The sequence below is a fragment of the Spermophilus citellus genome (assembly GCF_964194105.1).
Source record: "Spermophilus citellus genome assembly, chromosome: X".
Classification (NCBI taxonomy): domain Eukaryota; kingdom Metazoa; phylum Chordata; class Mammalia; order Rodentia; family Sciuridae; genus Spermophilus; species Spermophilus citellus.
This window is the reverse complement of record NC_138190.1, coordinates 131588756-131613256: the sequence shown is the minus strand read 5'-3', so window position 1 is coordinate 131613256 and position 24501 is coordinate 131588756. Positions and strand designations below refer to the sequence as shown.

The window sequence follows — 24501 nt, the reverse complement described above, 5'->3', positions numbered from 1 at the left end:
CTTCATAAGAGAAACTATAAGTGGGACAGAAGCAAGCAGCTCCTCAAATGTCTGGAAGCCAGTATGAATGCAACTCCACCTCTTACATAAAGCATTATGTACAGCACTGCCCAACAACCAAGGCTCATACAAAGGCCCCCGAAATTGTGCCACATTATAAATCCAAGAGAGGTTAAATTGTGCTCAGTGTATAAATCAACCAACGCAAGAAAGAATTAAAGAAATACTAATGGAATATTTTAGGCAGTATCAAATAACCTCAAAGCTCTAAAGTACTCTAAAACTGTAAAGACCATCAGTAAATTGAGAGAAATGCTTATAAATTCTGCTTAAATCAATCCTAGTCACTATTTATTACAATTGTAAACAACACAGAATAAAACAAAAAAGTTTTTAGTACTTAGCATCAATCAGGATATACAGAAATATTCACTTCCTTATATTATTATATTAACTGAGGTTTTACTGCATTTTAAAAAGCGAATCATTTTAAATATTAAAAATTCACTATTTTTCTTCAGAATCACTTTGCTGCTGGTTAAAAATCCAAATATTTGGATTAAAAAAATCCAAATATTCCCTTTAACTAAAAACTTACCTTTCTAAGCATTTCATTATCTTGAACATTATTGAGTTCATGTGAGCTAATCTCTCCTTTCAGCGTATACTCATAAAATTTTCCACTAACATTTACCAACAAGGTAGTTGGACTTGACTGCACTTCACAGCTCAGGGTCACATTATTTACATCACTTGGAACATGAATGCCATACCGAAGCACAAGGCCCACCAAAAGACCTGAAATAAAAGAACAATGTAAGCTCTTCTTGCAGGCAGAGACCACCTGTTTGTATTTCACACATACCTCTGGATTGATAACACAAAATCTCTGATGATATTCCCTTGTGATCCAGAACCAATTTTTAGACCAAATACAGTTATAACTTAAAGTATTACTAAATTCACATATCCAAATGCCTAATCTTTATGTAATCTAGTAGGACAGGAGAGAAAACCATTTCCCAGGGTAATAGCATAGATTACTGCATTTCTAGATTAATGTATAAATAAGTGTTGAGGAAAGGAAAAAAATTAGAAAATATCTTCAGATCATCTGTACAATGGAATATGTTCCAAGCTGTCCAAACTTGATAATGTAGTCATGTTAGAAATGCGTTTTTTTTTTTGTTTGTTTGTTTGTTTTTGCCTCCATCAATTTACCAGACTTAAGTGCATGCTTCCCAAAGTTCAATCCCAAAGCATATGGCTGGCCTAATATACATTTAACAAATTAGAAAGTCGATATATTATTTGTAGATTAATTGAATTCTTCTATTCAAAGGTCAGATTTAAATATTAAAATGTCTGCTTCAAATCAAAAGATGGAGTACAAGTTCTGTAATCAACATACTGCTAGGATTTCACCTGGATTATTCCATTGGCATTCAAATAAGCACAGTGTACTAGGTTAGGTTCTATAAAACTACATTGATCAACTGGAAATCTGTTTAATAATAGCTTTGCTGATATAATTCACATGATATAAAGTTTATCCTTTTAAGTTAATTCAGCGGTCTTCAGTATATTTACAAAGTTGTGTATCAATCACCAGTATCTGATTCCAGAATATTTTCATCTTGCCAAAAAGAATTAGAATACTCCCTATTCCCCTCACCTCTAAACCCCCCAGGCTCTTGGCAACTACTAATCTACTTTCTTTCTCTAAGGATTTACCCATTCTGAACATTTTATATAAATGGCATTCTACAACATGCCTTTTGTGTCTAGCTTCTTTTACTTAGTATAAGGTTTTCAAGGTTAATCTATGTTGTACCATGTATCAGAACTCCATTTTTAATGATCAAGCAATATTCCATCAACTACAAGCTGAACCCACCCAAACTTCTGAAACTTTCTTAATGCCAAGGTGCATCATACATCACTATTAGTTACATTTTACCTTCCTGTGGCCTTTCATTCTGACCAGCCAAACATTCTTTTAAGATGTGAATGGAGTCCTGTTAGGGAGGTCCTGGGGTTCAGAGATGTAAAGAAATCCCTCCTTCAAGGAGCTCTCAGTCCAGTTAGTGAAAACAGACTGAATAATCATAATAAAAATATATACCTGTATGCATAAAAATGATATCTTTTTACCAAGAGTGAGGTAAAGGACATTAAAGAAAGTCTTTCCAGAACTGTCACCTGAGCAGGTAACAAAATAGAAGAAAGGATGTGTTTCAGGTGGAGAAATAGTTGTATATATCTAAACAAGGAAGAAGAGAACACAGCCCATTCAAGGGAATTACAAGTAGTTCAGTATGGCTAACTTATATGGTAATAAGAGGTAAGGTTTAAAAGACCAGCAGGAGGGGCTCAGTGGTACAGCTTGCCTGGCATGTGTGAGGCCCTGGGGTTTAATCCTCAGCACTGCATGCATATAAATAAATAAAAATAAAAGATCCATTGACAACAAAAAAAAAATTAAAAGATGAGCAGGAGCTGAATCATGAAGGATGACATATATTGGGGAGAAAGTTTGGAGTTTATCCCAGAAGCAAAAGGAAATCATAGAAGGGTTCTAAGCTGGGGCTTGATATCAGATTCCTATTTTTGAAAAAAAAAAAAATTCTAGACTAGAAATGGTCTAAAAGGCCAGCTAGATGGCCACTGCAATCATTCAGGTAATAAGAGCTTTTAGGTAGGGAATAGTATACACTGGATCGTATACATTTCTATATATTTATATATTTTTATCACAATCTGAGAGTAGTGATAGAAGAGAGATGGAGTTTCAGAAGGTTTTATATAGTTTAGAAAGATTCAGTGACTAAAAAGAAAAGGTTAGGGGGAAGGGAGATGAAAGACTTAAGATTTACAGGAGTCATAATGGACTGGGCAACCAAATAGATAAGCTATCTTGAGCACCTAGTTAAATTGTAGGGTCAGTCAATGGAGTATGAACACAGGCAGAATGTATTTACACAGGAAAGGCTAAACTCAGGTTTGACATGCTGAGTTTAATGTACCTATGACATATGCACAGAGGTCTGGAGCTCAAGCGGGAAGTCGTAACTGCAGATATATACTGGGCAATCATAAATTAGTAGAAGTCAGGCTCAAATGAGATCACCTAGAAGCAAACAAAATATCAAGAAGACTACAGATATAAGCTCAGGATTTTTATCCATTAATAGACAACAATGAGAGGCTGGTAGAGGAGGAACTGAGGGATGAAATCTATGGAGGAAAAGCCACAGGAGAAGAAAGAGGAATGAGTGGTGGCTAAGAATTCAAGAAGAAAGGGAATAATTTATTTTTGTGCAGGAATAAGTGATAAAAACTATCAAATGCTACAGCAAAGTCAAGTAAGGCTGGCTTGAGAAGTAACCACTGTGTTTGACAAAAAAGAGAACACAGTGACCTTGATAAGGTTTCAGTGGAATAGTGAGGGTAGAATCCAGACCAGCGTGGGAAGGAGTAAAGCAGAAACAGGGTTATAAAAGCAGTAGTTGTCCAGGAAAGAAGGAGGGAGCAAAGATACTGAATCCTCTAGTCAACTTACAGTCACACATGCTTTTTAAAGTAAGCAACAATGATGAATTATTTAACAGTACAATGACATCAACTTTAAAAACATTTTATCCAAAGTTAAGATGTAACATAAATGAAAGATTCACTTTTTTAAAAGTTGCACCACAAAAATTAAAATTAAAAAGTGACTGCTAGGTATTAACTATCCTTGACAAATATAATCTGGGAGAGAAAAGACTAAAGATTCAAATAGTCTATTCTGCCTATATGATATAGAAACATCTCTGTGTCTTTTATCCCAAGAATTCCTAATTAAGCGGCTTAGTAAAAGTTATTCCCTTATATTTGCATGCAAAAAAAATCACAGATTAGCTACTACAAATATAATAAATTAGTGGCACAGCATAAATTCTTTCCACATCCTCAAACCCATTTACGTAGGGAATAGTATACACTGGATCCTATGCATTTCTAGCCCTATGCTGAAACATCACTGGGTGCCCCATTATGGTTTAAATATGAGATGTCCCCCAAAAGTTCATGTGTGAAACAATGGGAGATGATTGGTTATGAGAGCCTAAACTAATCCGTGCATTAATCCTCTGATAGGGATTAACTGGGTGGTAACTGTAGACAGATAGGGTGTGGTGTAAAAAGGTGAGGTCCTGGACATGCCTTTGTTATATTTTGTCTGTGGTGGCAGAAGTCTTATCTCTCTGCTTCCTGGTACCATGTCTCCGGCTGCTTTCCTGTGTGATACTTTTCCATGACTACAGTTTTTCTTATCTCAGGCCCCGAATGGAGTTGGCCACCTATGGACTGAGACCTCTGAAACCACACACCTCAAATAAACTTTTCCTCCTCTAAATTTGTTCTTCTCAGGTCTTTTGGTCACAGTGGTGAAAAGGTGACTAAAACATGCCTGAAAAGGGCGCAGTACTTGCACAGATTTGAAACACATACCTTGGCATATAAAACAACAGCATGGAGAATAATTATTTAGGTTGGAAAAATAGAGATCCTTCTATTATGATATAAGGCATCTGAAAAATTGTAATCCTCAGAAAAGAGTTGACAGAGAAATTTAATATGGGTTCTTTGAAAGGTCAAATCCTAATCATGAAGTGAAAGCAATTTTCAATAAAGAAAAAGGACACAAAAAAGGGTGCTTTGTTAGGAGGATAGAGCAAAAACTTCTAGCCTCCCACGTACACAGAGGCACAGAAAATATTGATATTATAGAATTTAAAATTACCACTAACAGGCACCAAGGATTATAACCACAAAGAGATATCTTTCACAAAACGGAGACATCTACCCCTCCTACACATTCATGACCCACTTGTGCTGGAAATTCTCCCAGTGATAAGGAACTCAGCTTCACCCAAGGTACCACCATCGTATGTATCAAACTTCCACTTAGCAGAAACTGGTTTTCTAGTGAATTTCAGCCCATCGCACTTGAATCCCCCAACAGTCAAAAATAAAGAAGGAACATCACTGGAACATTAGGTGTGGCCAAAACTGATAAAATTTCTATAGATTAAGATGTATTTGTGCATGTGTATAAAAACATTCATTACTTACTTGAAGAATTCCATTAGAGCCTATATAAAAAGTTAATTCAAGAGCTGGGGGTGTAGCTCAGTGGTAAAGCACTTGCCTTGCATGTATAATGCCCCGGGTTTGAATCCCAGCAAAGAAAAAAGAAAACTAATTCAAGATGGCCAAGAAAGTCAAGGCTTTTGCTGATCTTAGTTTTACGTACATTTATTCATTTCTGTCTCCTAGCACATTCACAACAGAGGCTCTTCCAAGTTTTAATCCTCCTTCTCAAGTTTTCAACCCCAATGACTACTTTTCTGAGAAGCTGGGGAGGGGTGAGTTTTGACACCACCTTCCTCAATTCCAAGCCTCTCCATCTTAATATAAGCACAATTATCGTCATCTCTCCTCTTAGGAAAGATAAACATCTTTTTCAAGAAAACCTTTTCACCTAGGACCTTGAACCAATTCCTGTTTTATTTCTACAAAAAAATAATATATTTATATTATATATACACACACACACACACACACACACACACATATAATTTGAGCCTTATAATCTCGGGACAGACACTATAATTCTGTCACTGTTTCTTCATCTATGAAATGAGGATAAATGAATTACCCAACATTATTTGTCATCCAATGACAAAGTCTGAATTAAAATTTAGACTTTCTCACTCCAAAGCCACTATAATTTTCTCATTTTCTCCTTACTCTCACATCAACATGAACTGCTTCTCTAGTGTTTCTTTGAAAAAGCAGATGATTTAGGTCTCCATTCACTCACAGTCTTCCCTTACAATCTACCTTCAAAGCCCTTTCAACTTTAAGTATTATTTTCTTATATATTTTATTTTATGAAATTGAGTATAGTACAGTACAGGACAAAAAGCCTACATTTAGAAGTCAGACAGATGTATAAATTGTGGCTCCATCAAGTTCTAATCTGTAACCTTAAGGTAGATAACCCCTCATTGAAGCTATCTCCTTATATGCAGCAGCGATAATTCTAACTCGTCTGTCTTTACAGTTAAGTTTTATCTCTTTGCCGTGAAGCAATGTGATTTAAGAGCTAAGAAAACGGGTCTTTTGAACTAGATTGAGTGGGTTTGAATCCTGGCTAAATATGTCTAAGTTATGTGACATCAGGGAGGTCACTTAACTTCTCTAAGCCCCAATTTCCTCATCTGTTAAATGGGAAAGATAATAGTGCCCATCTCATAACAGCGATGTTAGGAAGTGTAAATGAAATGATAATTGCAGTTATACATGGTATACCTGTAATCCCAACTACTTGGGAGGCTTAGGCAGGAAGGTGACAAATTTTAAAGCCAGCCTAGGCAACTTGGTGAGATCCTATCTTAAAATAAAATTTTAATTAAGGGATAGGGATGTAGCTCAGTGGTAGAGCACTTACGTAGCATGCCAGTTAGATCCCAAGCACTGCAAAGAAAAAGAAATACTTGCAAAGCACTTAGCACAATGTCTAACATGTTGTAATGCCCATAAATATTATCTATTAAGTCACTGGATTGTAAGTACTTTGTGGGCAGGGCTCAGACCTATATTTCCCATCATATTTCATACATTATAGACATTTAATAAATGCTTCTTAATGAATCACACTAGTTAAGCCTAGACCCCATATTCCCTAAACTTAAGACAAAACAAATATTTCTTCCATCTTTTGCTTTGTATACTATCTGGAAAACACAATGGTGAATGATCATTTTTTTGGACTTAATTAACTACCTCAATAATTTTTACTAACAGTGACTCACTCTTAAGCCTTTTAAGAAAGCTAGCCCAATGAACAAAAACACGTGGGTGCTTTGACATTGTGTTTGTAATGGGAGCAATTAGTCTATATTACAAACTAGAAACTGACCACATTAGTGATCTAATTTTTTTTACCCTTGATTCTCAAAAAGATAAAGAAAAGGTTCATTTTAAATAGAATTTTCCCAGGAGTTAAGCAGCTAAACCAACATTACAGGAATAAATCACCAGTAGGATAAACCTTGGAGGTACACCATTCTCTTTTCACCAAGTCAAGCTGAAAAATAAAGGTCTTGAAATGATATAGTAACACAACAGCTATGACAGTGCAAGAGTCATAAGAAGAGACAAATGACAGTAACTAGGGTTAGAAAATTTCAATTTCCAGTGTCGAAGATACTTTGGCCCAATCCCATCTATACCTGAACTGGACTTGAGAGTGAGTTAGTGGGCAGGTACTGTGGCTCAGTGGTAGAGCGTTTGCCTAGCACCTGAGAGGCGCTGGGTTCGATTCTCAGCACCACATATACATAAATAAAAAAATAAAAGCATTTTTTAAAAGAGAGTTAGTTAGAAGGCTGTTTAGTTCACGCCCTTGCTACCCACAGTGAGAAAAGGAACAGGCTAAAGAATGCCAAATCAATCCCAGATTTGACTCTCAGATTTACACTCTTGCACTTCATATTCCACAAGCGATATCTTTGTTTTTCCTTCATAAGTACTCTATCACTTTTATTAACTTAGAAACTTTAGGAAATACCATCAGTAATCTTACTTTTTTTTTTTACTTCAGCCCACAAATTAGATGAAGTTAGTGATATCAGCTACCAAAGAGCAAATATTTTCAGGGTAATTCAAAGTCCCTATTTGATTAAAAATTACTGTTTGCCCCTTATAAGACTGAGCAATTAAATAACTATTCTCAGCCTAATCTCATAAAATGCAATTTTATAAGTCACTGGATTGCACAACTATCATTTATTAAGCATTTACTTAGGGGCCAAGTAGAAGGCTAAAAACATTTCTTCCTCACAATAAGCCTACAATCATTATCCCCAATATAGATGAGAGTTAAATAGGGGAAAGAAACTTTACTAAGATCACACATAGTTACTGGTACAAAGTGACAGGGATCCAGGTCCAACTCTAAAGTCAGGGGTTTGCAACTATAGCATTCCATCTGTTTTTGTATGGCCCAAGAGCTAAATGCAGTTTTACGTTTTAAAGGATTATAAAAAGAAAAACAACTACAACAAAGAGTAAAATGCAACACAGACATGGAAATCTGTGTGGCTTATAAAGTCAACAATCTTCAGGATCTAGCCCTTTACCGAAAAGAATTTTCCAACCTCTAGTCTAAAGCTTTGTACCTTTAACTATCAAAATCACATTATTTCTGTTTATAAGAAAGAGATATCTGTGATCAATTCCTTATTTTAACATAGTACTCTTTTCATACTTACCAAATCTAAGATGTCATTATTTTCATTATTTTCTTCTTATGACTTGTCTATAAATTCCTTGAAGGGAAGGGGCCTATATTTCTTTGTATTTTCTGTGCATAATACATAGTAGACTGAACAGCAAATTTTTTTGAGGATAGTAAAAAAAAAATCACACACGGTTATACAAAGAAACACCATAAAATATAGAAATTATCTGGCCAACTCGCCTTAAGGGACACTGCAAATGAAATGTAAAAAAAGAAAAAAGAAAAAAAAAACCACCTAATATCTCTAAAACCCAAGAATCCTAGTGAGCAGAGATACTGTACACAAAGGCTTAGAATTTTATTACCTTGCAAATGAAAAATAAGCTTGAACTCATGAATTTTCCTGAGGCACACAACTATCTTTGCTTGCTACCATTGAGATGCATGCACATTCTAGAAGTCTGGATTTACTGGAAAGGGGTGGGAGTGGGAGGTTGCATGGAGAAATGTCTTTTCATGCCAGAGCTTCATCTATCTATCCACAAGTCTCAGAGACAAACCTCAATAAGGTTAACAGTTAAAGACTATTCTAAATGAAGATAATCTTCACACATATACTGCACAGACATGATGGATATCTGCCCTCATCTCTTTGGCCCATACTCTCATAGTCAGATTAAGACAATCAGCAATACGTACCATCTTTTCCCCTCATGAGGCCTGAGCATAGCTCAATATGCCTCTGAGTCCAGGGTTTGATTTACCCTTCTCGAACTTGACACCAAAAACTAAAAATAAATAAATAATCTCAAAAAGAAAGCACACTGAAACACAAGAACTGAAGCCACTTAACAGTCAGTCAATAACTCCATGCCAAAAGCAAAGTCACCCATACTGCATATGCGTGGTGTTTATTAACTGCTGCTCAGCTGAACCGTCCTGATGATACTATAGTACACCACACTTCTGGTGGTACCATAACTCTTCCCTGTCCTCAGCTCTGTAGCCTGAATTTTAAGGGTCAAACATAGATATCCTTATCAGATATTACAGGCATAGTACAATAAATCAGGACGTCATCTAAAATGCCCCAAACCTTCTGTAGCCTATTTTACATTCAAGTTATTTTGCATGGGCTCCACAAGAGTAAGGTTTTCATTTTTAACCTCAAAAGAACAAGATACAGCAAGAGCTGGGAAATGAGTAAAGGTCGATTCTACTTCCAAAAGAATGCCAGATGCTGGGCAGTAAACATACTACTGCAGCTTCTGTGAGCCTTAAACGGTCTGACACCCTAGAGAAACAGATCGCAATGGTGTCTTCCCCTCCCCCAGCCCCCAGCCCAATTCGAGACACCGCACCCACTCTCTTCTCATGCTCAATCCCAGTCCCGGTCCCGAGCTTCGTAGGCTGAGGAGGGAGAGCCTGGTGCAGAAAAAAGGGGGTGGGGTCGGAGGCGAAAAAGGTACAGAGAGGCAGAGAAAATGGGGGAGGGAGGGCGAGGCCCAGGAGGTAGGGTGTGAGGTAGAGAATCAGGGGGCACAGCAGAAATAAAGGGGGTGATGCAAAGAAATGAGGGGGGTGAGGAGCGACAGAAAATGGAATTAGAAGGGGAGCCGAATTTAGGCCGAGCAGGGCCAGCACAGGAGGCGAAGCAGCCAGCGGGCAGAGAAAGGGGCAGTGCCAGGGGACGGACAGGGGTCGAGGAACTTGCCGTAAATCATAGCCAGGCCGGTTTCGTGCAGGAAGCGGGCCCGGCGGTGCTTGAACAGCCATATCGTGAGAATAGTGAGGGTGAGCAGCAGGATGAAGATGAGCAGGTTGGCGCTGTCCTGCCGGTGGCTCTCTTCGGCTTGCTTCTCGGACACTATCTCCTCGTCCATGGCTCTTGTCGCTCGGCTGGCGCCGTCTGAAGCCCCGGCCCAGCCGAAGACGCCCACTGCAAGGAGCAACCAGAGGGGCCTCATGAGCGGGCGGGCCCGGGGCCCGACGCCGACGCCGCGGCGGAGGGGCGCCTGCAGCCAGCGGTGTCGAGCCATGTCTCCCCCCCCCCGCCCCCCGCCCCTCTCCTCACCGGCAGCCGCCCGCGGTCGGACCACTCCCCGAGGGCTCACGGGAAAGGGGCGGGGCCAGAGGGAAGCCGTCGGAGCGCGCCTCACCGCCTCCTCTCTTAAAGGGGCCGCGACAATGCCAGCTCGCTCTACTAATTCCTCTACCCGGTGCCAGCTGTGTGACACAGTTGAGCAGTTGTCAGGGAATGAAAGGCCGTCGAATCTAGCCCACTGCCTTCTGCTAAGGACACATCTGCTCAGTGTATTCAAGCACAGGCAGATTGTGCTTCTGTCTACTTTGATCCTATTCTTAGAGCCCTCAAGGGAATCGATCTTTCATAACCCATCTCAATATCGTCCCCCAGTGTCTCTTAACAGGATAAGAAGTTGTCCCCTTGGGAGTGACCTCAATCTCCATCTCTGTAATTTAAAGCGGATTTCCCTCGTTTTCCTCATTGGGGAAAAAAGACAACACCTTAGTCCTTCACAAAAGAAATGACTCAAAGGTGTGGATCCTGCTTGTATATCTGTACATTCAGTTTGCTTTACATGTAAATGATTTATGTAGTCTGTCACATCAGGAACCTATGCAGAGAAATCCATCATTCTTCCAAGATTCAAATCGGCTTGTGCTCAGATTTACCAGATGCTCAAAAAACACCCTCTCCCTTCCCTTACCAAAGAACAAATATTTGGCGGTGTGGTGAGTGTTTTTTTCCTCTCTTCTTGTTACTTGTTTCCTTCTGTCTTAAAGCAATGTCTCCAAGTCAGCAGTCACCTTTGACCCCCATCTGTTGTCTCTCTTGTATTTTCTGTGTGCCTGTCACCCTTGCACATCACAAGTTTCAGTGTTTTCACCTCCATACCTGAGCTTTGTGTTTCACAGCAGTGGATTCCTATTTTTGCCATACTTCTCAGACCACTACTTAGTTTGTATGGGCTCTTTGTTTTCTCAGGACTTTCATTTCCAGGTGAATGAGCTACAAATCTCAAGCCTTGGCCTGCCACCCTCCCTTAGGCCTCTTCTACCTGTTAGATGCTGAGTGTATCCTGTTGAGGCTCCTACTATCCTTCGAAACTGAAAATATTTTGAAACGGGCTCATTTCTTCCCCTTCCTAATATGTGTCCTTTTGGTAGGGTCCGGCGGAGCGTCGGAGAAAGAGACCACACAAGAGACTGGCTCCATGCAATTGGCAAAAGGGGATTCATTGGGGATCCATTCCAGCGCACTGGGACTCTGTGCTCACTCAAGAAGGGAGAGCAGCCCAGAGCCCAGAGCAGAGGTCAAGCAGAGCTTAAGTACACTTTTTGGAGAGGGCGGTGGGCTTTGCATACATCAGAACAAATCATCATGAGGCGCGGGAAAATTGAACTCTGAGACATGATTAGTCCATTCATTGGTGGGAACAATCTGGGCAGGGGTGATTGGTCATTCCTAAGCGGGGTACACATTTAAACTGATTGGTTTTGGAGCCTAGATGCTTACGTGCCATGCTACCTGGAGCCCTTAGCTATTAAACAACCAGGGAATCAGTGGAGATATTTACTGGGCAGTTCCAGCATTGTCCTAACAACTACAGAGATTACAGGTTCCGGGGGTAGCAGAGGAGTTGTAACAATGCCTTGTCTTTTACTTTTTAGCCCAGGCCTCGCCATTTAGAGACTTTATAATGCCCGGTCTTTTACACTTTAACTCAGACTTTTGCAGCTTAGAATCAGCTTAGAAATTTTACCTTTACACTTTCTCAAATTTTTCATATCTGCATTGGTACTACTATTATCTAATTCCAATCATTCTGTGTGGAACTCACGATTCTCAAATGTTTTCATCTTAAGGCCTCCCTGCCAGACAACACTCAGCCTAACTCTAGGCGTCCCAAGTGTGGATTCATCCCCCTAGTCCCACTAACCAGCTCTTTTTGGCTCTGTGAGGATGGTGAACTTAAAAAAAAAAAAAAAAAAAAAAAGCTCCAGGGCTGGGGATGTGGCTCAAGCAGTAGCAGGCTGGCCTGGCATGCTTTTGGCCTGGGTTCTATCCTCAGCACCACATTCAAACAGAGCCCTTCCTCCACCCTTACCAAGAACCAGCCACTGCTCCAACCTGTTGCCAAGGTAACCTGTCCCAGGAATTACCCCTTCCTACAGGGAGCTATTAAGTTGTTAATTAATGTGTCCTGGGCTGCTCCATCCTGCCCTTCCCCCTTCAGCCCACCTGTTTCCCACCTTTTGGCCAGCCCACCAAGCTTTCCTGAACCTAGTCAATTGCCTAGTCACCTACTCTGGAATAAGAAAGATAAGGGGAAGAGGGCAGGAGAACAAAGGAAGCCTAGGACATATAAAAAGAGCAGAACTCTTTGCTTCTTGGGATACCAGGATACCAGCTATGCCCCCCTTCTCCCTCTAGGGAGAAGTCTATGTTACCCCTTTTCAAATAAGCCCTGCTTTATATGCTTGCCTCTACATGCTTTGCTAATGTTCAAACTTCAACGTGTGAGGAAGCAGAACTCATCACCGATAACCAGCGGTTCCACTGAGAGCTACACTGAGATAAACTCCTATCCATGCACCTTCACATTTGTTTGAGGTGCATCTTTCTGTCTCTTTCATTTTGGAGGATTATGGGCACCTGTTGGCTACTTAAATGCAATCAGTGCAGCTGCCACTCTTCAAGACTCTTGAAGACTTTCCCAGCCTAAGCGGCTCTCAATCAACTATTCTGTGTAGAGCAGTCATGTTGGGCCCTGCCTAAGCCGTTTCTTAACTTTTCTGTCCAGGCCCAGAGAGCAATTGGTGTGAATACACAGTGTCCCTAGTCCTCATCTGCCTTGGATGCACGGAGGTGGATGAAGGAGCATGGAACAACTGCGGAATTTCCAGCCTGGGCTACACTCAGGCGAAAATCCTGAGGTTCCTTCTGTTGATCCCCCTCCCGACTTCCACTTCCCTAAGGGGTAGATCGGTAGATGAATGGCACTGAGGAAAAGACCCAATTACATTTGCCTCCGTGTGGGCCACGCAACACTCCCTACCCCCGCATCCGTTCCCTCTTGGATACTCCCCTTCCTTTGCCAGTCAGAAACACTAGCAATTCAGATTGTACTGAAAGACCCCAGCCCCATAACCTAAGGCCCGATTATAAAAAGTAGAAAGTATGCAGTAAACAGGTGAGCTCACCACATAACCTGTTAGAAAGGGCACCCTGACCACATCACAGGACATGCTTGAGCAAACTGGGATCATAAGCGGGAATAGGGAGGAAACACAATGTAAACCTGTAAGATTGATGAGTTTTTCGGGAACCTATAGTGAAAAACAAGTTTATCATGGTGAAAAACAAGTTTACCCTTTAAGTGACCTGTACGTTGGATTCAAAGGGACCAATGAGACACCTGTTACTGTGCTAGGCGGGAAACAACTCCTTTTTCCCTATAAAAGATCTGTACCCCAAAGCCCGGTGTGCCAGTTCACCAAAGCTTCGGCTGAGGTTTTGCTGTGCACCCGCAGGCGCCTGTGTATTAATAAACTTGCCTCTTGCTTTTGCAGCCAGTGTGACGCTAGTTCTTTTGGACGGGGGATTTGAGGGTCTGGGGGTCTTTTCAGTAGGACTGAGAGAAAAAACGGGATGATTAATAAGAAAACATCCCGGTTCCCTTTGTTTGCATAGTTAACCTTTACAAGCCAGTTTAAAATCTCCCTTTACTGTTCCTGTGCTCAGATGAACTCAATGTATTCTTTTTAAATGCTGCAAGAGGGAGGCACTATTTTAACCAACCCCTCCCATAAATTCCTCCAGAAAAGGGTGTTTGTTATGCACTTAACAACCAATAGATGTTCCCCTTACCCTCAGGAGATTCCTTTAGTCTACAGGACAACAATTAGGCACAAAAGTTTAAGACATATGCAATTATCCTCTTTTTTTCATAATCAGGAGTTATAGTGGCAGGGAGGAAAGCAGTACCGCCCTTATGTTTGAATACTCCCAGGGTCTCTGGCGTAGGGCAAACTGGGACCCTAGTACTTTGTCAAAGGAGGCCAGAAATAATTTGTCTAAGACAGGTGATGAGAGCGGGGTTTTCTGGACCATAATGTCGCACAATTTTAGGGAGATATCCCTAATACATCGGATAAACAGTTTTCTCTGATGCAATAGAAAACTTGAATTTTCTATCACTCAGGTAGGAGCTTCTCTCTGAAGTTAGTGTGTAGATTGGCCACTAGTCTACATACTGGGAAATTACAAAATGATCAGGAAAGCGCCTCATTTTCATGTGTTGTCAGGCCTAACCTCAAACTTTACCATGAAAAAAAGCCTTAAGAAATCACCTACTGAGGAACAGCAATCAAGGGGACTCCCCCTCTAACTTAAAACAAGAACAAATTCAGGGAGATTTTTGAAGGATCTAAATAAAAATATTGGGATGTTTCAGAACTTATGCCAGGTGTTTGACCTCACCTGGAAAGATATTATATTTCCACTTAGCCAAACTTTAGCCTCCAATAAAGAGGCCACCCTAATGCAAGTAGCTAAAGAATTTGGGGATGGACCTACATCTTTCCCATGCCCCCCAGCATCACAAACTAGAAACAAATCTAATTATTCATCTAGATCACAGGCAATTCCCAGAAACGACCCTAATTAGGACCCAAATGATGAACTGGATACTTGGAAGATTACACATTTCCAAATGTTGGCCCTTGAAGCCCTCAGGAGGATCATGCAAAAAGCCCATTAACTATTTGAAAGTCTGAAATTACTCAGGGTCCTCAAGAAAACCCTGCTACTTTCATAGAGAAAATCAGGAAGACAATAAAAACTAAATCCTGAATCCATAAAGGGCCACGACTTTTAAAGGATAAATTTACCAAGAAAGTTTACTCCCCCTCTGAGTTATGAACAGGTTTTGGAAGCCTTAAAGACATTAAAACGGGGCCTTATTTTGAGCCCCTGTCCTCAATTTACCTAAGGAGCAAGATTTAACCTGTTTGTCACTGAGAGAAGAAGAAGAACCTTAGGAATGGTCATACATAATAATAGACCTGCTCAACAGCCAATAGCTTATCTCAGTAAGGAGCTTAACATCGTAGCTTTGTTCTCAAAAGTAATAGAAAGTAAGGTATCATAATTTTCCACATCCAATTCTGTCCAATTACCAACTAGGAAAAAAAGTGGTTAAAACACCTTTGCATAAGGTTTCTGCTCAGAATAGCAGTTTTCCTGGCTCCTTCCAGACCTCAGCCAGGACTTAATTGAAATGCAAATAGAAGAAGACTGCAAGCTTAGCAGAGTGAGTTTAGGCCCAAGAAAAAAAAGTGTTTTTTACCTGAACTCAAACTAGACTAAACCAAAAAGTAAATTGTATGGTACTTTACTAATTATTGGCTGGTCATTTTTTCTAGGACTCTTGCTTTTTCTTAGATTCTGTATTTTTTTTTTTTTTTGAGTTCATGATTTTGGTCCTATGCACCTAGGCTAATGTTTTTCTGATCAGCCCTATTTTTTATTCAACTATGGAGTTTTTAAACATCTGTAACATTGCAGTGCAGATTCGCCTGTGCAAAGCTAAAAAGCCTTTGCTATTGTGTTATGTGTGCACACTTCCGTTATGTGTTGTATGTCTATATGTGTCTATGTCCATATATCATGTACATGATATCAAAATTGGCAGATATATAAGGAACATGCATAAATTAAAAAAAATAAATCCAAATACCTTTAATTCACATGATTTAAAATGACTCAATTTAAATTGGGTAAACAGATGAAAGTAAAAATGTCTTTAAAATTAACCTTAACTCACAAGTCTCTCTAGGTGGTCAAAGAACTAATAAAATGTTGATGTCTATAAAATGTCTAATATCCCTTGGTTCTAGAACTTTTCTCCAACAAGGAAGAAATGGTTAATACTGTTCAATACACTTGTCTGACATTTTGGTAAAATAAGTAAAGTAGATTTGACATGGTATCACTCATATTTATGAGTAATTTTGTTAGACATCTGGGTAATTTACAAGGTGAAAATAATAACTGTTAAATATACCATCAAGTACTCTTAACTCCTTGAATTCCATTGGGTAACATTATTGATGTTTTCATAATTTGGTAAATGAAGAAAAAAAAGGTTTAAAGTTGCTTTGTTATCACTTAAGAATTTAAAGTCCCAACAGGTATAATTCTATATACTTAAACATTATGTTTTTATTAAATGGCAAACAGATATGATTCTATATACAAAGGTTTATAGAAGATTCCTATATACAAAGACCCAAAAGTTTCAACTGTTCCAATTAAGATTTCTTTTTATTAAAATGAAATAATTTGTCTAAATTCAGAAAATTACAAGGATTGTTTCAGAATGTTAACAGAAAACAGGGTTAACAGATGGGAAAGAGGAATTAGAAGGTTCTAGGTATGGAAACCATATTTAATAGAAGGGAAAATGTGTTTCTGGATAAGAAAGTCTTTTTAAAAATATTTTTAATCGCCAATGAATCTTTATTTTATTTATTTATATGTGGTGCTGACAATTGAACCCAGTACCTCATGCATGCTAAGCAAACACTCTACCACTCAGCCACAACCCCAGCACCTGGATAAGAAAGTCTTTGTGTGATGAAGTAAATAAGAGGGTTTAAGTAAGTGATAAAGAATTTCTGTGTAAGTTGGATATGGAGATATATATATAAAACAATCAGTCAGAGCTATTTAAGGTTTTTTCCCTAAGGTCAAATATTAATGTACTGATGTAAACCAAAGTTTTGGAGTTTTTTTTAGAGCAAGTAATCTTCAAATTAAACAACAACTGTTATTTTATTCTTTAAATATTTTTTTAGTTGTCAATGGATCTTTATTTTATTTATTTATACATGGTGCTGAGAATCAAACCTAGTGCCTCACACATTCTAGGCAAGCACTATACCACTGAGCCACAACCCCAGCCCAACAACTTTTAATTTAGAGCATTGTACTATATTATTTCTTTAAAAGATAAACTTGGTTAATATAAAAACATCAATGTAATTGTGGTGCTATTACTCTTCTTTGTATATTAAATGTGTTCATATCTTTCAGGTATACAAGTCTTTAAGGTAGAAGCTTTAAAAGAGCATTATATCAAGTTGGTATTCTCCAAATTAAAGTTCTATGATAATTTTAGGATTATAAGGATAACAAATTTGTTGGAGATTTATTTATATAATTTAATGTTCTACAACTGGACTTGTTATCAATAAGATATAAAGTTTGTTATTTTTTTACACTGGGGTGCAACTTAAATGTATTTTTAAGTTAATGAGAGCCTAATGTATGTAAAGGTTAATTTTGTAAAACACAAAAGCATTTTGCTACTTTTCCACAAAAGGTTAAAAGCGCTCAGCCTTTATTTAATTCATGTTTTAAATAGTTAGCTAATGTTCATTTGAACTCATGCAACAATATATGTAAACTTTGTAAAATTATATTTAAGAAGCAAAGATCAGCTTCAGATCTAAAACACTTCACCTAAGATTTATAAAGAGCCCCACCTTACCTGAGATAAGGGTCTACCTCCCATCTTACTACATATCAGAATGACTCCAAAGTAGGCCATAATTCAGTTCATTTAACATTATGTTCAAAAGATTGATTTTTAGTTGTTAATATTACTAGGATCTCAAACAGGGGGTATAATATATAACTCAGTCAAAATTCAAGATAGTTATCACACAAACTAAATATGTTTTTAGTCTTATTAATTTTATTTTAAATTTTCCTTATAAACTGTCTAAAGGTTGCCTGTTAATGTATTGCCTTTGCAGAGGTATTGCCTTAAGAACACACAACCTGGGTTAATTTAATATAAGCCGTCACCTACAGGACAGATAGGATAGTGCAGACCCCAATGAATAAAAAGGGTAAATGACTATAAGGTTATAGACATTAAAGCCCAGTACACTTAATTTAAGACTGGAAAGACTTATTTGCTAGATGTTTAAGATAAAGTCTTAAAAATTAAAGTTAAATTAAAAGGGCCAAGAAAACCAATATTTGGCTCTTGCCCTCTGAGTCAGTCTGAATCCAGGGAACAGGGAACTTCTCTAAAGAGTTTTACAACTCTGGGACACATAAACTCCTAATCAGGGAGATTAATAAGACTCCTAGAGAACAGAATCAGTGCACTTGCTATGAAAAGGAGGGTTATTGGAGAAGTAAGACACCCCTGATGCTTTCAAGGGAAGTCACATGGTCAAGCAAGGCCTGGACCAAACCTAGTGCAAATGGCACTAGCAGAACTGAGAAGCTGCTCTCAAGTTCTCCCAAGAGGGACTCCCATGGAAACAATAGATAGAAACAAAAATCAGTTTGACCTGCTTCATCTTAAACACCTAGCAAAAACAGTTAAAACAAAAACACAGCCATGCCTGGGCATTTAAAAAAAAAAACAATAGTTAATTATAACTTAAGATAAACATTTGTGTTGCTCCCCCCAAAATAAGTAAGACTGGAGGCTACAAAAGAGAGATTCTTAGGAAGGAATTCTTAATAACTACCAAGTGAAACTGATAAGTCAGAAGTTTTTAGTCAGTTTAAGGTCTACAGATCTTCCTAACCCCCTACACAGGTAGAATTAATGTTTAATAACATGATTACCTAGCCCTAAGTAACAGAAATAAAGGAATCTTTACTAGACACAGAGGTCATTCCAGTAGAAAGGTTTTAAAAGATCAGTTGACATTAAGTAGTTTAGCTATATCTTATGGGGATGGACATTGGTAACATGTTAAATGTTGTGTTTATATTCCTGATAACTCTGGAGATGTTAAAGATTTACATTCCCAAATAAAGGCCTTGTCCACTCTGATCTTATTATGGGGACAACTTCTCAGCCCTCACACCTCCTGGTGAGAGATTATTGACTGCTATCATCTTCATGGTATAAATTGGCATGTCCCAGATGCTGCAACATTTATTCAGTACTCATGTTTGTTGTTTCTCTCTCATAGAAGCACCCATTCCCAGATAACTTTACAACCTGTTCTCCCCCAACCAGACTTCAATCGAAGTTAACTTCTAAAAGGGAACTCCAAATTTGCTTGTCTCACCTCACATTGCCCCCTCCCAGCTCCAAAGCAGCCAGAGTGATCATTTCCTTACAGCAGTAAGGAGTTCCTAAAATTAGAGGGGGGAATGAAGCCAGAATCAGTCAGGCAATCAGTATAGATAGATAAATCAAGTCAGGTCCACATCAAGGAGGCCAATTTTGAGTGAGTCTGGCAAGTTGGAGACTGTTCCCTGAGGGATTGAAATGTTAATTCCTTCAGAGCCCTTCCTCCACCCTTATCAAGAACATCCTCCTGCTCCAATCTGTTGCTAAGGTAACCTGTCCCAGGAATTACCCCTTCCTATAGGGAGCTATAAGGTTGTTAATTAACGTGTCCTGGGCTGCTCCATCCTGCCCTTCCCCCTTCAGCCCACCTGTTTTCCACCTTTTGGCCAACCAGCTGAGCATTTCCTAAGCCTAGTCAAATGCCTAGTTACCTACTCAGGAAGAAGAAAGATAAGTGGAAGAGAGCAGGAGAACAAAGGAAATCTAGGACATATAAAAAGAGCAGAACTCTTTGCTTCTTGGGATACCAGGATACCAGCTATGGCCCCCTTCTCCCTCTAGGGAGAAGTCTATGTTACCCCTTTTCAAATAAGCCCTGCTTTATATGCTTGCCTTGGCATGTTTCGCTAATGTTCAAACTTCAACGTGTGAGGAAGCAGAACTAATCACTGATAACTGGCGGTATCACTATTATCTGGATCTGTCTGTGTCTTCTCAAGAAAACTTCTGGCCACCTGTTCCCTATACCTTAACTCCAGCCTAATCTCACTACTCTACTAACTCAGGGTTGGGGTTTGTGGAGGCATGAAACCCAGGTATGGAGCTTTCCTAAGCTTCCTACTACCCTCTCCCCAGACCTATCCTGAAGGCCCAGAAGACCCACTGAAATAGCTTGTCTGCTTATTCAGACCTAACCACTTATTCCAAGGCTGTTTTGCCTCAGCACAAACTACTTTCCACTCTCCAAGTATTTGGAATTTGACAAAAATGTCACACATTTCCTTCCCTGACCACAGTTAGCAAATATATATTTTTTTAAACTAGGAATTTAACTCAGAGATGCTTAACCACTGAGCCACGTCCCCAGCCCTTTTACTTTTTTATTTAGAGGCAGGGTCTTGCTAAGTTGCTTAGGGCCTGGCTAATTTTCTGAGGCTGGTTTTGAACTTCTGATGCCCCTGCCTCAGCCTCCCAAGGCACTGGGATCATAAGCATGTGCCATGGTGGCCAGCTAACAAATGTCTTCAAGTCCCAGATTTTACCTCTGTTTATGTGACCCCAGCTACCTAGAATGCTTCCTCAGCAACCTCATCATATCAGAGTTCCAGGAGTATTTTTTTTCCAGTATTGGGGAATCAAACCCAGGGCCTCCATATACTAGGCAAAGCACTCTACCACTGAGCTACATCCCAGCCCTTTTTATTTTATTTTGAAACAGGGACTCACTCTGTGACCAGGCCAGCCTCCAACTTGTGATCCCAGGAAGAACATTGAGAGGACAATAACTCAAACTAACACTGTTCCACACTTCTCACTCTCACCACCACTTTTTCCTATAGGAGTAAACTGCTTGGCAGTTGATTTGGTGCATGGCTTGGAAGTGCTGGGGAAAAAGAATCAAAAGATGACTCCAAGGTTTTGAACCTAGATAGCCAGAAAACACATAGGGTCATTAGTAGCATTAATATGAAGTCAGAATGTAGAGCTCTGCTAACAGGTTGGATTTATATCTAAGCGCAAATATCAAAATAGGCAGAAACTGTCCTGGAGTGAAGTCAGGTTCAGCAGTACATTGGGGAGCTACATGCACAATATTGAAGCTGTGGGAGCTTCTGCATTCTCCCAAGAAGAGAGGATGGAAAGAGACTTAGTCATTGGGTAGTTACTATACTGAATACCTATATTTAAACAGAACCAAAATTAGGTACATTGGTGCAGGCCTGCAATCTCAGTGACTAGGGAGGCTGAGGCAGGAGGATCCCAAGTTTGAGTGCAGTATCAGCAACTTACCAAGACCCCATCTCAAAAAACTTTTAGAAGGCTGGGGGTGTAGCTCAATGGTAGGACACTCCTGAGTTCAATCCCCGGTGCTGGCAGGAAAAAAAAAAAAAAAAAAAAAAAACAGAACCAAGATTAGGTCACAGCTATCATTTAGAACTCAGCATAACAATGCTGGAGTTTTCAACAGTTTATTTCCTGAACAGAACAAACCAATGTGCTAAAAAAGCGAATGCATTCATCAGTGTCATTAGGAAGTCTCTTTGAAATGAATAATCATATTAACCTCATACACATAACCTAGGATACTTTCTGCATATATGGTAATGAAATGCTAAGAGAGATACTAGTACATCTGGAAAGTGTCCAGAGAAGAACAATTAAAATAATAAAAGAGAAGAAGCAATTGATGTTTTAGAAAAGACTAAAGGGATAAGAAACCTGTTCAGTTTGAAAAAACAGCTAGCAGAGTCCATAACAATAGGTAACATTTACTGAGTACTTTGTATGTGTGAGAGGGTTCTAAAACACTTTATATCCTGACAAGAACTGTATCAAATAAACACTATTATTGACTTCATTTTCCAGATCTGTATACTGAGGTGCAGCAAAGTTAAGTAACTTCTCCAATCTCCCAGAGGTAGAAAAGGAAGAGACAGGATTCAAACCCAGTCCAATGTCAGAACAAATGCTTTTAACTACTATATAAAACATCTATCAAACAAACCTTAAAGATATGGATCATGTAACCACAGTCTTGTTTACTAAGATTCAAAACTCAAAATACCATGGTACCACTTTAATGCTTTAAGAGGAATACATTTTTGTTGTTGTTGTTTGAATTTCTTAAAATGAACACACATTACTTTGGTAAAGAAAAAAATAAGCAGGGGCTGGGACTATAGCTCAGCAGTAGAGTGCTTGCTTCACACATGAGAGGCCCCGGGTTCAATCCTCAGCACCACATAAAAATAAATAAAGATATTGTGTCCATCTACAACTAAAAAATAAATTAAAAAAGAAAAAAAAAGCAGAGGACGCAATTCCAAACTTGAAAATACTAGTTTGCCCAGAAGGTGGCAGGCTTCGAGAATTTGTTACCCAGAGATATTTGTACTAAGTATACTGTTTTATTTGTACTAAATACAAATAGCTTGAAGAAAGGTTTAATCCCTACAATAGATACTTACCTTTTATAGATACCTATAATCGGAACATATTCCTAGGGAAAGTGGATTTGTGAACTAAGTAGGAAAGGACAGTGTGGTAGAGAGGGAGAATTTGCATAGGAAATGTAGACATGAATTTGTGGTGTGTGAACATATTCATCTAGTTCAGTGTCTTGGAACAGAGTAAATGAACTTTAAAGATAGTTCTTGGTTAGCTGTGCTTTCTCTATTCAACAGGTTGCCCTGAGAAATGTGATGAGTCTTCATATCTCAGTAGGAAGGGCTTTAGAGATCATTATCTCCACATTCAATAATATCCACATCATTTCTGGGGTGCATATGAATAGTTGCTTAGGAAAACTAAAGGCATTTCTGGGGTCTCTTAGGAATTTAAGTACTTTTTCTCCTGAGGTTTGACTTTTGTTCTAAGAGGTCATGAAAACAGTGCTGTCATTAGCTGTACTTTGCATCTTTAGAATTAATTCCAACCTTTAGAATCGTGTATGAGAGAACCCAAGGTACTTATTTGAATGATCTTTGATAACTGTGATTATGAATACTTTGGCTTCTCTTCAGGTTGGAATCTACAGATAAAGACAATTTAAATCTCATGTCATGATCATGATTTAAATACTATTAGAAAATGTGAAATTAGGCTAGTTTCTCTTGTATTCAGTACATAGGTAAGAGGCTGACCATAAGAGTGGGGAAGGCATCTTAAGAGAGCAGTAGAGAAAATGCAACTCAATGTCTGGACATGAGTCATCTCACTGAAGACTAAAATAATGCTTTAATGGCATGTACAAGTACCACATACCTTACTGGATCTATTTTTCCATAACCTTATATTTTTAAAAGAATGGAACCACATCTCAGCTACTTTAAGAAAATGTGTAATCATTTTCTGCTTTTGATAAATGGATATTACAAAAGGCAATTTACCAGAACACCTGAAAATTTCAACTTGACCATCATCCAAGCTAAAAATGAGGTTTTAAGATTTTTTTGTTAACTATCATTTCTATCTTGCTAACTCCCAAGAGTGGAGAAGGAAGCACTTTCCTGCCAACTCTACATATTACCTGCTGGTTCTTCCTGATTATGAGGCTTATAAATAGGACTACATTTGTAAGGAATACATTATACTACGTTTGACACTGATCAAGTATTGTGTAAAATTTTGGCTTTCAGGTGAAGAAATTGGAAACAGTTCAGGGAAAAATAATGATCATGAGTAAAGATTTGGACAGTGATATATATATATATATATATATATATATATATATATATATATATATATGTATATATGGCAATAATTATATAGGTAAAGTTGAGTAAGTATTTTGAACTTTGGGTGTCTTCCTTATTTTCTAGTTCTTTTCAGCTTTGAGGAAACTCAAGTATATCAGAAGTCCACAGGGATTTTGGAACCTAATTCAAAATAATGGAGACAATGTAGATATCCTTTCAAACAGTAATATTTCTTTTCCACAATTCACTCATTCTTCATCCAACAAACATTTAGTGAATGCCCATCAAGTAATAGTCAAGGTTCTAGGCGATGAAAAATCTGTCCTCTTGGAACTTACATTACAGTGGAGGAAGAGAAATAGTGAACAATATCACAGCAAACACCATAAATATATCATAAATAGATCAATTATTTAGTAGGTTAGAAGGTGATATAAAACGGCAGGCTAAGGGGATCATAAATGAGAATGTTGCAAACTTAAAAGGAGCAGTAAGGTTAGGCATCTTTGAGGAAGCGAGAGTAGGTAAAGTGATGAAGCTAAACATAAAATTCTGATAGGGTTCAAGGGAAAGAATGGTAGTCTATTGTTTGCATTTACCTTGTGATATGTAGTTAACAAAGTTGTGCCACTCAGCCAGGGAGCAGTGTGTGAAT

The 24501-nt window shown here is 38.7% G+C and overlaps 1 protein-coding gene across 1 annotated transcript in view; it reads right to left on the bottom strand.

Moving 5' to 3' along the window:
• The window catches only part of SLC9A6 (solute carrier family 9 member A6), a 57769-nt gene extending 47422 nt beyond the window's left edge, over positions 1-10347 (bottom strand). The window contains exons 1-2 of the mRNA XM_081276613.1: positions 10008-10347; positions 599-798 (exon numbers count right to left, since the gene is read on the bottom strand). Coding sequence (XP_081132739.1) covers positions 599-798; positions 10008-10332 — 525 coding nt within the window. The 5' untranslated portion in view covers positions 10333-10347. The remainder of the gene's footprint in view (positions 1-598; positions 799-10007) is intronic.
• Between the last annotated feature and the right edge of the window lie 14154 nt (positions 10348-24501).